Consider the following 14,318-nt stretch of genomic DNA (forward strand, 5'->3'; position numbering starts at 1 on the left):
CTTTTTTGTAAAGTTCACATTTGGGTGTTGTTCCTCTGAAGTTGTATGGAAAAGAGGATTTGACACTAGCGATTATGGTTAGATCCAGAATGGTGGCTATTTTAAGAAAACAATCCACCCACTCCCTTTGTCCTTGATACAATTTGCTTCATTCGGGAATGCAACTCTTTTGGCAGCTTGTGTTTTCAAGGATGCCCTTGTAAATCTATAGCCTGGAGTGTAGCTTTGTCTTCAGTGTGTACGAATGCCAGTTGCTAAGGTACATATTTTGTGCTCATGTATTTTTGTGTGTCAGCCAAATAGGGCCACTGTGCATAAAAGTCTTTGAAAACTTTGTGTTGGAATGTAGTAAGTGTATATTGTTGACTAGGGCAAAGAACAATTAACCATTAGAAATATATTTAAAAACAACAACAACAACGCACATAGCAGCAGCACATCCTAATTCTGAATGGAGCTTCACGATGTACAGCTGTTTGGAGCAGAAGAATTTACATGAGCTCAGTCCAGCTATTGAGTTATAGAAATTATATTTAAATTCTTCTATTTCATTTGCTTAAGGAGATCTATGGCCACAGTCTGGTTGCTTGTGCCTGTCTATACAGGTAGTCCTCAACTTACAACAGTTCATTTAGTGACCATTTGAAGTTACAATGGCACTGAAAAAATTTACTTATGACCCTTTTTCACACGACCATTACAGCATCCCCATGGTCACATTATCAAAATTCAGACACGTGGCAACTGACTCATATTTATGACGGTTGCAGTGTCTCGGGGTCACGCAATCACCTTTTGCAATCTCCTAACAAGCAGAGTCAGTGGGGAAACCAGATTCACTTAACAACTGTGGCAAAAAAGGTTGTAAAATGGAACAAAGTTCACTTAACAAATGTCTCACTTAGCAACAGAAATTTTGGGCTCAATTGTGGTCATAAATCGAGGATGATCCAGATCTGATCCAGGATTAGGGCTGAGCGTTGAGGATGTTGAATACACGTTTGTTGCCCGAGACTTCTAGAAGCTGACAATCTCTATAAACAACTGGCTTTGCATTTCCTTGCCACAGACAAGTGTAAAATCAACCAAATGATTCCTGATTTTGAATTTCAAAATTCCAAATTTCAGGTTTATTTCTTTTTCCTAGTTTCTTTTCCAACTTAAATGCAGAAAAAAAATAGAAGTTTCCTCTTCTAAAAGTCCACATTTAGGTTCTAAACCTAAATACCAGCTTTTGCCATTGTTATGCTAAGGAACAGTGTAATTAATTATGTGCTATATTTCATAATTGAAAGCCTTAATTTACCATAAGTATTAATTTAGACCACTTCTGCGCGGCAAAATAAAAATTAAAAGTCTCTAAGGAAAAAGTGGTTAGTATTTCTAGGAAATTAATGTTTCTATTTTGAGAAAAAAGAACTTAATGACTCTAATTAAATTGCCACAGAACGACATTTCTATAGAGATGGCAGATTTTTGAGAAAGTAAATTATGCACGAAAGTTACTTGCAATAAATTTACTGTTTTTGGTTAATGTTACTCATCTTTTTGGCATGATATAGAGCTTTTAAATTTATTTGTAGGAGCATGGTTAGATATACAATACAATAATACATATTTAGAGGGAGTATTGAAGAAACTTTTTTCCCTTATTCTATTTTTACTTCAGAAGTATTTACTTAGTTAGATATGATAGTATTTCCATGTGAAGCAAATCTAGTGGCTGGGTAAAGTATAAAATTATACCCATTTATTTATTATTTATTAAAATAGTTTCTATATCATTTTTCTGTGCACTTAAGCTTCAAAGTGACATACTGTTTTTAAAAAGCAATAACAGTAATATCCCACAGAAGAGCGCACACAGTGATATCATCATATAAAGGGAAATATTTTAAATAAAAAAACAGAAGTTAACAGGCCATCCGTGAAGACTTAAATTGCAATGGTCTCTCTTCCAAAATACTGTTTTGAACTGATCGCCCTTTTGTTGATAAGGCCACCATCACCCTAAATCTACTCTTTGCCATTGGGGTATTTCTAGATATCTTCAGACCTGCTCGCTCCAAAATGAATCTTGCCCTGAACCAGAAAATGGGGGCTTCAAATGAATTTGGTAAATAAATAAAATCTGTTTGACAATGAAACATAGAAATTACAGCTTGTTGATGGTCTTGCTACCAAAGAAGTTTCATCTGCTGGCACCCAGAACAGGGCTTTCTCAGTGGTGGCCCCGTCTTTTATGGAACAGTTTGCTTTTACATAAAGATTGCTTTATCCCTGCTGGGTTTCAGAAGAGCCATAATAACCTGGCTAATCGATAAGACCTTCAGGGCGTTGTTAGGTTGAGCAGTTCTTTCATTATAGCATAATTTCATAACTTTTGCTTTTACTCTTGTTTTTCATGCAGTCTCTCTTTTTTTTTGTAAGCTTTTCAAAGCCAGTCCAGAATGGATGGCACAATACAGGTACTCTTCAACTTACGACCACAATTGAGCCCCAAATTTCTGTTGCTAAGTGAGACAGATGTGTAAGTGAGTTTTGCCACATTTTACAATCTTTCTTGCCACAGTTATTAAGTGAACCGCTGCAGTGGTTAAATTAATAACACAGTTGTTAAGTGAATCTGGCTTCCCCATTGAAGGTGGCCATGGGTGATCACACGGCTTCATAACACTGCAACTGTCATAAATATGAGTCAGTTGCCAAGCGTCTGAATTTTGATCACATTACCTCATGCAGTAATGGTCGTAAATGTAAAAAAAGGGCCATAAGTCACTTTTCTCAGTGCCGCTGCAGCTCTGAATGGCCACTCAATGAACTGTTGTAAGTCGAGGACCACCTGTAGTAATAAATACAACATTTTAAGACTAGAGGGTGACTCCCATTATGGCTAGCTTGATTTTCACTGCAGAATTTTGCAGCAAACAAGCCTTCCATGACATACTGTACACCAGTTATCTTCCATGCTTATGAGTCATTTAATGATGAGAGATGTGTTGTTATAATTTACAAGCTGTAGTAATGAGACGCTGTTTCTTTCAGACTAACAGGGATGCCAAAGGAAAAATATGATCCTCCAGATCCTCGCAGAATATATACCATCATGTCAGCAGAAGAGGTAGCCAATGGGAAGAAGTCCCACTGGGCAGAGTTGGAAATCTCGGGTAAGGAATCCGATAAATGACCAGATCGAAGGAAAGTTGAACAATGAACTCCCTGTGATCTGGACTGTATGTTCCTATTAAACCTCTGTGAGGGATTGTGTATGTCTTTAGCAGATCCTTTTTATACAGGTAGTCCTCCAAATACGACCATAATTCAGGGGTGTCAAACTCGATTTCATTGAGTTTGTCCTAGGGGGGGCCAGGGAGGGCGTGGTCAGCTCAACGTCACTCTTGTCGGGGGGGCAGCAAAAACGGGCTCCCGAGCTCTGTTTTTGGCTGTGATGGCCTCCTGCAACCCTCTGCCAGTGAAAACGGAGCTCATGAAGGCCACGTGCAGCCCTCCTGAGCTACGTTTTCACTGGCAGAGGCACCGTGGGCTGGTCCTTTGCTGTTTCCGGGAAAGATCTAAACACCCCACGGGTTGGATCCGGCCCGTGGGCCTTGAGTTTGACACCCCTGTCATAATTGAATCGGGAGTTATGGTTGAAAATCATGCAGGTTATCCTGTGATTGACCCGATTTTATTACTGTTTTTTTTTTTTTTGTTTTTTTTGCGGTGATCATTAAGTGAATTGCCATGGTCGTTGAGCAAATCTGCAGTCATTAAACAAATGCTGAGGTTATTAAAAGAACCCATTGTCCACAATACATATTTTTTGTTGGAAAATAGAAGTAAACACAGTCATGTGACTGTGGGATACTGCAGATGGGCATAAAGGTTGGCTGGTAGCCGAGCATCCAAAATGCAGTCACGTGACTTGGGTGGTATTGGCCACCAGAACTTAAAATCTAGGTTGTAAGTACCTTTTCTTCAGTCCATCAGAATTTCAAAGAGATTAGTTGTAAGTCAAAGACTACCTGTATTGGTAAGCTGGGTTTTCTTTATCCTGTATTTGTGACTTTCATTTTTCCTATTCGGGAAATATATCATTGTTAAATATTTATTTTAATCCAAATGCGCAGAGAATTTTTAAAAATATGTTTTTTTTGTAGAAGAGGCAATTGTTAATATTTAATTCTTTGGTCTTGACATCTATCTTCGCCTGGAAGAAATACAGATTTTGCCTCTTCAGTTTACCAATAGAAAATTCTGATTCAGGAATAATTCTTAATTGTTTGTTTATATGTATCTTACTGGTTCTGTCCACTGTGACTTCTATATATATGTGCCTGTGTGAAAGAGTGTCAAACTAGCTAAACAAACAAGAATTATTCTTGAATCAGAATTTTCTGTTGGTTAACCAAAGAGGGGCGTGTGTAGTAAGATGTTATTTTCACACTGAATAGAATAAATTTTGTTGGCTTGAAATCATTGGTAAATAGTTGGTACATTTTGTTGCAAGATCAAGTATATTTGTTGAGCTTGTAGAAGAAAACTAACTCTCTCTACCTGCTTCTGATTTTAGGTAGAGTGCGCAATTTAAGTCCATCACTTTGGTCACTAACACACTTGACTGCTCTCCACCTCAATGACAACTATTTAACTCGCATTCCACCTGATATTGCCAAGCTTCATAATCTGGTTTACCTGGATCTCTCATCCAACAAACTCCGAAGTTTACCAGCAGAACTAGGAAACATGGTTTCTCTCAGGTGAGGAGTCTTGAATTCTCTTCCTAAATAACCTCAAATCTAAAAGCGTTTTTGCCGAAGTTTCTTTTGGCTACTGTAATGAAACAAACAAAATGTTAAAAAGTTATGATATTTATGTAGTTACTTACCAAGCACATCTAAATTATATTGAAGTAACCAAAATATCTTTACAATCCTCAAGGCATGTCACAACTTTTGAGCACCCCTAATATTTGGAAACTGAAAGTTGAAAAATTTGACACGCCCTACTTACTGTACTGATGCAAGAATTTTTGTACTTTTCTTTTACATAATTTCTGGTGGGGTAGTAATATTTTTAAATTTGCTCTTTGGCATAAGATGGGCAAGAATATTGGGGAAGGAGGATGATTCAAGCTATGGATAAATGTCACTACATATGGTAGAAAACTCAACATGGGACTCTTATTTTGGATAATAGTTTCTCTTCTAATGTACCGTTCTGGCATTTTTATGTACTTTGAAATGAGCTTAATCTGCAAAACTACTTGTTCAAAATCTTTTAAGAATTTCTAAGCGTCCAAGTCAAGATGTTTATGATCTTGAAAAACAAGCTCGGCTACTGTTCTAGAGCCAGAGGTATTTTTTACATTTCCCCCTAAAAACTGGACAATAATTCTTCTAATGTTTTGTCCTTCTTTGCCTGATCCTTTATTTCAATCTGAAATAAAGATTAGTCAGAAGCCCATAGTCTTGGCTACATTTGTGGACTTCCTTCAGCTTTTGATTGATCCATTGTGATAGCAACTTGTAAACAGAAGTTGTTATTTTGTTTGTACACATTACGATCCAGCACTCACTGTATACCTTATCCTCAGAAATGATTGATTTGGAGGTAGGCTGATTATACTAACACAGACGCTCTGATATGTTTTCCATCTCACTACTTAAAAAAGTATCACAATGAATGCAGATGTGTAAAACCTCTGTTAAACTACCTTTACTAAATAATTTACTCTGGTTTTAGGGAATTGCTTTTAAACAACAATTTGTTACGAGTTTTGCCTTATGAACTTGGACGGCTCTTCCAGCTACAAAACCTAGGTCTGAAAGGTAAGGGGTAGTAAGAAATATATTTTTGTGTGCTTAAGTGGACGTTCCATCACTGAAGGTTTTTAAGAAGAGACTGGACAGTGACTAGTTTGAAATGATATAGGTTCTCCTGCTTGAGCAGGGGGCTGGACTAGAAGACCTCCAAGGTCCCTTCCAGCTCTCTCCTCTCTTCTCCTCTCCTCTCCTCTCCCCCTTATGTCTGTCTTTTTTCCTCCTATGTTAACCTCTTGGAGGCAATATGGATTGTCTTTGACTTACAACTGCAATTGAGCCCAAAATTTCCATTGCTAAGCAAGAGAGTTGTTAAGTGAGTTTTGCCCCATTTTGCGACCTTTCTTGCCATAGTTGTTAAATGAATCACTGCAGTTGTTAAATCAGTAACAGAGTTATTAAATGAATCTGGCTTTGCTTGTCAGAAGGTGGCAAAAAGTGATCCCTGTCATAAATGCATACCAGAGCCATTGTAACTGAATGGCTGCTAAACGGATGCTTGTAAGTCAAGGACTATCTGTATAAATATAAACTACATATTCTTAGCCTGGTTCTTTATTTCTAACCTTTCTATATTTCTAACATCATCTCCCATCCTGCCTGGCCAAACCTGGGGAATTATGGCAGTTTAAATCAAGTTAGAAGGTCTTCCTTTAGCAGTCAATTAATAAACTTTATATCAGTCTTGAAGTGTTTTTTGGTTTTTTTCAGCCTTTTATTTTGATACAATTTACTTCTGTTGTTCTGCATATAGTATTTTTGCACTAACCACTACAAATCTATATTTTTATCAAAACCCCAACATGTGTCCATATAGTTGCCAGGAATCAAGGTTAACTCGAGAAACACTTAGGTTAATCTCAGAGAGAGTTAGCAGAGCAGGCAGGGAAGGTTAAAGTTATTCTCGTGTTAGGAGAAAGATCAGCCAGGTAAATTTTCCTTAAAAGAGCAAGTTCTGTTGGCAAATGGAATGCCTCTTTGAAGCCCACAAGCATTCTTTGCTTTTGTTTCCTAGTTACATGTTTTATTGTACTGATAAAAGTTTTTGACCTGTTTATCAGCCCTAAAAAAGAATCTAAGCCAAGAGGAATGTCTTCAAGGACAGAATTGCCTTTGAATAATACTTTGAAAACTCCAGTTGCAGATAAAGATAGGAAAACATTGAAACCTGCGGTTTTCATTAATCTAGTAAAGATGACTTCTGCTCATATTGTTTTAGTTCCAGCCCTGTGAATTAAAAAAAAAACGTTCCAAATACTTCAGCCAAACACATTTAAGAAAATAAATTTCATGAAGGACAAAAAGCAGAAAGGCTCTGTTTTGGAAGACAGAGCCAGATAAACAGAGTTTGAGATAAACCTCTTCATTTGATGGGGCGATGGCAAAATATTTTCCGACTGTCCTTCTGATTGTGTACCAAAATGGATTTCACAATAATTCGTGCTTTCCTCTTAGTACTATGTTATAATGCCTTGTTAAGACCATACATGCATCCAGTTTTGGTCACCACGATATAAAAAATGCTGAAACTCTGGAAAGAGTGCAGAGAAGAGCAACAAAGATGTTTAGGGGACTGGAAGCTAAAACACATGAAGAATGGTTGCAGGAACTGGGTATGTCTAGTTCAATGAAAAGAAGGACTGGGGGAGACATGATAGCAGTGTTTCAATATTTGAGGGGCTGCCACAAAGAAGTGGGGGTCAACCTATTCTCCAAAGCACCTGAAGACAGGATAAAAAGCCATGGATGGAAAGTAATCAAGGAGAGAAGCAACCTAGGATTAAGGGAATAATTTCCTGACAGTGAGAACAATCAATGGAACAACTTGCCTCCAGAAGTTGTGAATGGTCCAACATTGGAGGTTTTCAAGAAGAGTCTGGACAACCATTTGTCTGAAATGGTACAGGGTTTCCTGCCTGAGCGGGGAGTGGACTAGAAGACCTCTAAAGTCCCTTCCAAATCTGTTATTCTGTTGATTCACATGTGTCTTTATAAAGCATTTTTCCTGGGAATGAAAATGTTATCAGGGTCTTCAGGTTTGTTCTAGAAATGAAAAGTAGATTACTAAATTAAGCTGTCTTCCAAGATAAATAAAGAATTAAGGATAAGGATTGTTACAGTAAACATTAATTCATTCAAGCTGAGAATATTGTGGAAGCCATTTCTTTTTAAAATGTTGCTTTGATTCCAGGCAATCCTTTATCACAAGATATTCTCAGCCTCTACCAGGACCCAGATGGGACACGTAAATTGTTGAACTACATGCTTGACAATCTAGCAGGTAACAATTCTTTTTAAATGATACCAGCGATCTATCCTACTTACGATATGTAAGCTTTGTTAGGGGAATAATTTTATATTCAGAGTCCTCCTAAAAGGATACGTGTGCTCTCTGAACACACTATATTTTATACTGAATGCTCTTGCTAAGAAGAACTGGCTACTTGGTGCCATGCGGGTACCATGTTTAAATCATGATTATGACATTAAATTCCAGTTCTTCAAGGGATTTGGCTTATAACCCTCATTAACATTCAGTCTCTTATCATTATTTCAGTTCATCCGGAGCAGCTGCCTCCAAGGCCATGGATTACATTAAAAGAGCGAGACCAAATTCTGCCCTCAGGTATTACTTCAGCCATCTTTGATTGGCAACTGTATTCTCTCTGCTCCAACTAACTCAAGGCATTGTTGTGCTTACAGAAGAGCCCTTATACTTTCTCTGGCGCGCTGCTTGGAAGAATCCAAGAGCGTGGGTAATATCCCTCAGGTAGCCTGAAAACACTGAGTGCATATCACTTTAAATTAACTGTTGACTCCTCCCCTAGGGACTGGCTGAGGCTCAGTTCCTTTCACTCAGTGCAGCCTGAACGAGTGTCCTTTGGAACTTCTTCCTTCATTACAATTTCTCCTGTGCATTTTCCTTGTTTTAGTTTATTATTTTTCCTACCTCTCCATCTTCATTATTGTGAGTTTTACTGTCTTCAATATTTTCGTCTGGCCAACCCTCCTACATCAAGAGCAGCGGCGTTCTGAAGGCGTGGGCCTTCAGACGCCCCGCCTGGGCCTCTCTTCGCCGCAGGGCCCTGCTTCTTATTTCTGCATCCCTGCGAGCCTATTGTGTGCCCTTTACAGCCCTCGCCGCCGAGCTCTGCCTATATTCGGCATCTCTGCGCGCTACTTGTGCTGAGCGATAGAAGGCCTCCTGTCCCTTACCGCGGCCCGTCTCCTTAACCGCCCACGCACCCTAGCCTCGTCAGACCTCGCTCGGCTTGGACGGCTTGAGGGAGACGTTAGGAGCGCTTGTCAGCGCGGGCAAGAACCTGGGGATTGCTGCTCGGCCCGTTTCGTCAGCCGCCGTCCCACGCCAGCCTCGAGAGCCGCTAGGAGCGCCCCTTATCGCCCGAACGCAGTGGGAGATCGTTTCGCGGCCCGATCCTTTGGCCGCCATCGCGCCCCAACCGCGCCTGCTCCAGACCATCCTTGCAGGCCATTCAAGAGGCGTTTGGAGCGCTCCTTAGCGCTCGCGCGCATTTGAACGCTATCTTCAGCCGCAAGAGCTCTTCATCGCCTCCGCGGCTCCTCGTTGATTGCGGAGAGGCCTTTCCTGCCGGGGACCAGCAGACGAGGCCTCCTGGGCGTTTTTTCCCGCGCGGCCGCCATTTTGAGTCGGCCGCCATTTTATTTTCTTCAGAGCCTGGTCTCCACAACATTCCTGGGCCCTTTGGAACTTATTGGCCATTCAAGGGGCATTTGATTTCCTGCTCCTTCTCCCTTATCACTTACCTGGATACTAGTTGATCCTTCCTTTTAAAAAAAAAAAAAAAAAAGAAGAAACTTTCCTCAGAAGGGGTGTGTGAGCGTTTTACCTTTCCCCCCCCATCCTTGTAAAAAAAAAAAATAAAAAAAAAAAATAAACTTCACTTACCATGGTGGATCCGGACTTTTCTTCTGACCCGGAACGAGACCAATCTCCACCTCGTCCTAAAAACTCTGACCGCTCGTCCGGTAAGGCACCTAAGAAAGCATCAAAAAAGTCTTCACGCTCGTCCAAATCTACCTCATCCAAAGGCCACAAGTCTTCCTCGGCTGAGGATAAGGCCGCTAAACGTCGCCACGACGCTCTTGAACGCCAATTCCAGCAGGCACAACGCAAAGTCCCCCCTCCCGTACCCCCAGCCAGTCGTCCTGAAGAGGAGCTTCCTGCTACATCTCTCATGGAACCCGTACCTCACCCGGACCTGCCTCAAGGATTAACGGCTGGGGCTGAACCGGCAACTCAGGTGTTCGTCTACCCCTGTCAGCTTGAACCCACTGCTATCCCTTCGACTTCCTCGGCAGTTTATCAGCCTTCACTTCCAGTAAGACCACCGGAGGCAACCTTCACGCCCACCGCGGCGGGCCTCCGTCCACCAGAAGGTCCTCCGCCTTCTTATCATGACATTCAAGCTATGATCACGGCCACAGTGTCTAGGATGATGGCGGGGGGTCTTCCCCAGGCCTCTTATTCTCAGGGGGTTCCGCCGTCGTACATTTCGGAACCTCCCAGACCTACAACTCATCGCCACACTGTCGATCCTGAGGCCTACTCACTTCGGGAGTCCGACCACAGTGAAGACTCTCAATTTGACCGGGATGAGGCGGATGACATGGAACTCTCGGAAGACGAGGATGAACCTCCAGAGAAGCCCTCGTCTACAGGCCTATTTCGACCTTCCCTCTTCAAGGTCCTTCTCCGCAAGGCCATTGCCACTACGCAACTGGCATCTTCCAAGTCCTTGCCAGACCCCGAGAAATCCTCTAACCCTCACGAGGCCCTCTTTGCCATTCCTCATCCCGACCAGGACTTCATCCCTTGTCCACAACTGTTTTCTGAAACCGTACAACGGCCCTGGGCTCAGCCGGGGGCGCTCGCAGCGCCCAGTGGTCTTGACAAAAAACTCTTCTGCTCAGCGCCCAGCTTGCAGGATTTGCTTGAACTCCCATCGGTCGACGCTCCCATTGCAGCCTTGACGTCCTCTGCAGTGTTATCCAATGACATCGCGGACGGCCTGCGATCTGAGGACAGAAGAGCCGAACTCGTATTCCGCAAGGCCCATCAGACTGCGGCTTGGGCCATACGCGCCGCCACCTCGGTTTCTTTTTTCAATCGGGCCTCCCTGATCTGGCTCCGCCAGCTCCAGGAGCGACTTCCGCCTGATGATCGGCGCCTCCACCAGGACGTTAGCAAGCTGGTGGCAGCCACAGAATATTCCGCGGACGCGGCCCTTGCAGCTACCAGGTTCGTGTCGCGTTCTCTGGCTGCAACCGTTACTTCCCGCCGCCTCCTGTGGCTTCGGCATTGGCGTGCGGACGTAAAATCCAAATGGAAGCTGGCCTCTGCTCCATATAAGGGATCCCGGTTGTTTGGGGAAGCACTCGATCCTATCCTCATTGAAGATAAGGATAAAAGGAAGATCATGCCCTCTTCCTACCGTAGGTCGGATCGACGCTATTTACCATACAGTCAGCGTCCCTCCTTTCGGGCTGACCCTGGCCCCAGCACTTCTTCCTCTTATCGTCCCTCCTCTTTCTCCTACGATCGTGCGTCCGACAGACAATCCTTTCGGGACCGCAACAGGAGGCAACAACCATCGAAACGTCCCTTTCGCGGAGGCGCCTCCCGACCCTTCCGGAGGGGAAAATGACTGCACCGAACCCTATCCTATCGGCGGCCGCCTACACCATTTTTCCCAACAATGGTCCCAAACTACGACGGACGAATGGGTCCTGCAAACCATTCGTCTAGGACTCACTCTGGAATTCTCCTCCTGTCCCCCTCATCGCTTCATCCGATGCCCGGTTTCCAGCAACCCAGAAAAGAGGCGCTTGATGTCCTTAGAAATACTCCACCTCCTGGACATTCACGCTATAGAGCCCGTTCCCACAGAACATCGTGGGACAGGTTTCTATTCAATATTTTTCCTAGTTCCGAAAAACGCCGGAGGCTGGAGGGGAATTCTGGATTTAAAGGAGTTAAACAAATTGATCGCCTATCACAAATTCAAAATGCAGTCCCTTCATTCGATTTTGGCCGCCATCAGACAAGCCGACTACATGTCTTCCATCGATCTCAAGGAGGCCTACCTCCATATTCCGGTCAGGCCCTCTCATCGCCGATTTCTCCGCTTCTCCTACGACGGCCAGGACTTTCAATACAGGGCCATGCCGTTCGGTCTCTCGTCTGCTCCCAGGACTTTCACGAAGGTCCTGGCAGTTGTGGCAGCCTCCCTTCGTCTCGTCCCCATCAGAGTCCTCTGCTACCTGGACAATATCCTTATCCTCTCCGATTCTCGCCACAGAGCCCTCAGAGATCTGGAGGCAGTTCGAGATTCCCTCCAACGGCATGGGTTTTCCCTAAACATGGAGAAGAGCCATCTTCAGCCCTCCAATCGGATCCAGCACTTGGGAGCCATCATAGATTCAGCTTCCTGCCACGTCTTTCTGGCCCCGGATCGTTCCCTCAGCATTGCCAGGGCAATCTCTCGGGTTCAGTCTTCCCGGACAGTTTCTATCCTGCAATTGTCACAACTCCTCGGGAAGCTGATATCATGCATCAACATAGTGCCGTGGGCTCGCCTCCATTCTCGCCCCCTCCAATGGTTCCTTCTGCCTCTTCAAAAGTCTCTGGGCAGCAATTCTACCTTAAAGGTCCGGCTCCCTGTTCCCGTCCTCCGGTCCCTCCACTGGTGGACCTCCCCCGCAATCTCCAAGGGTTGCTTCTTTCAGGAGCCAGAACGGATTGCGGTTACAACAGATGCAAGTCTACTGGGGTGGGGAGCCCATCTGCACTCCAAAATGACCCAAGGTCTCTGGTCATCCTCGGACCTACAGCACGATATCAATTGGCTGGAGCTGAGGGCCATCCATTTAGCCCTCCGGCATTTCCATCCCGACATCCGGGGTCGCCACGTGCTGGTCTTGACCGACAACACCACGGCCAAGGCGCACCTAAATCGAGAGGGCGGCACGCATTCCAAAGCTCTGCTGGACGAGGCGATCTCCCTTCTTTCCTGGGCGGAGGAGACCATTCTATCCATCTCAGCTCAACACATATCCGGGACAGACAATACTCGGGCGGACTGGTTGAGCCGCTCTCAAATCGACCATTCGGAGTGGCGTTTGGACCCGGCCCTCTTCCGGCTCCTGTCGGACAAATTCGGTCGCCCTATCCTGGACTTGTTTGCCAGCCCCTGCAACACACAGCTTCCTCGATTTTTTTCCAGGTTCCCCAGTCCGGGGTCCGAGGGGATGGACGCCCTGCGATGTCCATGGCCCCGGGGCCTGTTGTACGCCTACCCCCCGATACCTCTCATCCCCAGGGTAGTGCGCAAGATCCTGTCGGAGGCCGCAGAAGTCCTTCTGGTCGCCCCGCACTGGCCACGACAACCATGGTATGCGGACCTTCTGGAGCTGTCGATTTCCCGGCCGTGGAGAATTCCCCAGGACAGGGTCTCTCTCAGCCAGGGGGCCATTCTACACCCGGAACCGGAGTGGCTCCAACTTGCCGTCTGGCATTTGAGAGGGCCCTCCTGAGAAAGGACAACCTGTCGGGGCGCGTCATTTCCACCATGCAAGCCTCGCGCCGGGCTTCAACTGTGCGGATCTATGAGGCTACCTGGCAAGCCTTTCGCCGCTGGTGTCGGAGGAACAACGTAGACCCGGCCGACGCCTCGGTTCCTGTCCTTCTCGAATTCCTCCAGGACGGTTTGGACGACGGTCTCGCCCCGAATACCCTGAGACGACAGGTGGCTGCCTTGAACTCGGTTTTGTCTAAGTCAGCGGATCGTCCACTGTCCTTGGATCGGAGGGTCCGAACCTTCCTTCGAGGGGCCTCCAACCTGCGTCCACCAGTAGTTCATAGGTATCCATCCTGGGACCTGTCGCTGGTGCTCCAGACCCTCATGTCTCCCCCGTTTGAGCCCTTGTCTTCTATTTCGCTTCGACTTCTGACGCTTAAAGTTGTTTTTCTGGTGGCAATCACGTCAGCGAGGAGGGTCTCTGAGCTCGCAGCCCTGTCTGTCCGGTCAGACCTTTGCATCTTCCATCCAGACAGGGTGATCCTCCGGCTCGACCCTGCCTTCGTTCCAAAAATTAATTCGCTCTTCCATCGAGCTCAAGAGCTAGTTCTCCCGGATTTTTGCCCGCAACCTCGACATCACAGAGAAGCCCAATGGCATAAACTCGATGTCCGGCGCGCTCTCCGGTACTACATTAAACGGACTTCCCAGTTTCGAAGGTCGGAAGCGCTGTTCGTGTCCTTCCTGCCAGCTTCGATGGGGCACAAAGTCTCTTCGGCCACCATTGGGCGGTGGCTTAAGGCTTGTATCTCTATGGCATACACCCTTCGCAGCAAGCCCCCGCCTGGACGCATCTTGCCGCACTCGACCAGGAGCGCCTCGACTTCGGCGGCGTGGGCTACACAAGCATCCATCCTGGACATTTGTCGTGCAGCCA

The 14,318-nt window shown here is 45.0% G+C and overlaps 1 protein-coding gene across 1 annotated transcript in view; it reads left to right on the top strand.

Moving 5' to 3' along the window:
• Nucleotides 1-14,318, top strand: part of CNOT6L (CCR4-NOT transcription complex subunit 6 like) — a 50,093-nt gene that overhangs the window by 19,221 nt on the left and 16,554 nt on the right. Inside the window, exons 2-6 of the mRNA XM_070948541.1 lie at nucleotides 3,046-3,167; nucleotides 4,574-4,760; nucleotides 5,746-5,831; nucleotides 8,014-8,103; nucleotides 8,380-8,448. Coding sequence (XP_070804642.1) covers nucleotides 3,056-3,167; nucleotides 4,574-4,760; nucleotides 5,746-5,831; nucleotides 8,014-8,103; nucleotides 8,380-8,448 — 544 coding nt within the window. The 5' untranslated portion in view covers nucleotides 3,046-3,055. The remainder of the gene's footprint in view (nucleotides 1-3,045; nucleotides 3,168-4,573; nucleotides 4,761-5,745; nucleotides 5,832-8,013; nucleotides 8,104-8,379; nucleotides 8,449-14,318) is intronic.

Source organism: Pituophis catenifer, unplaced genomic scaffold, assembly GCF_029215685.1.
Source record: "Pituophis catenifer annectens isolate HBS135680 unplaced genomic scaffold, rPitCat1.0.hap2 SCAF_8, whole genome shotgun sequence".
Lineage (NCBI taxonomy): Eukaryota > Metazoa > Chordata > Lepidosauria > Squamata > Colubridae > Pituophis > Pituophis catenifer.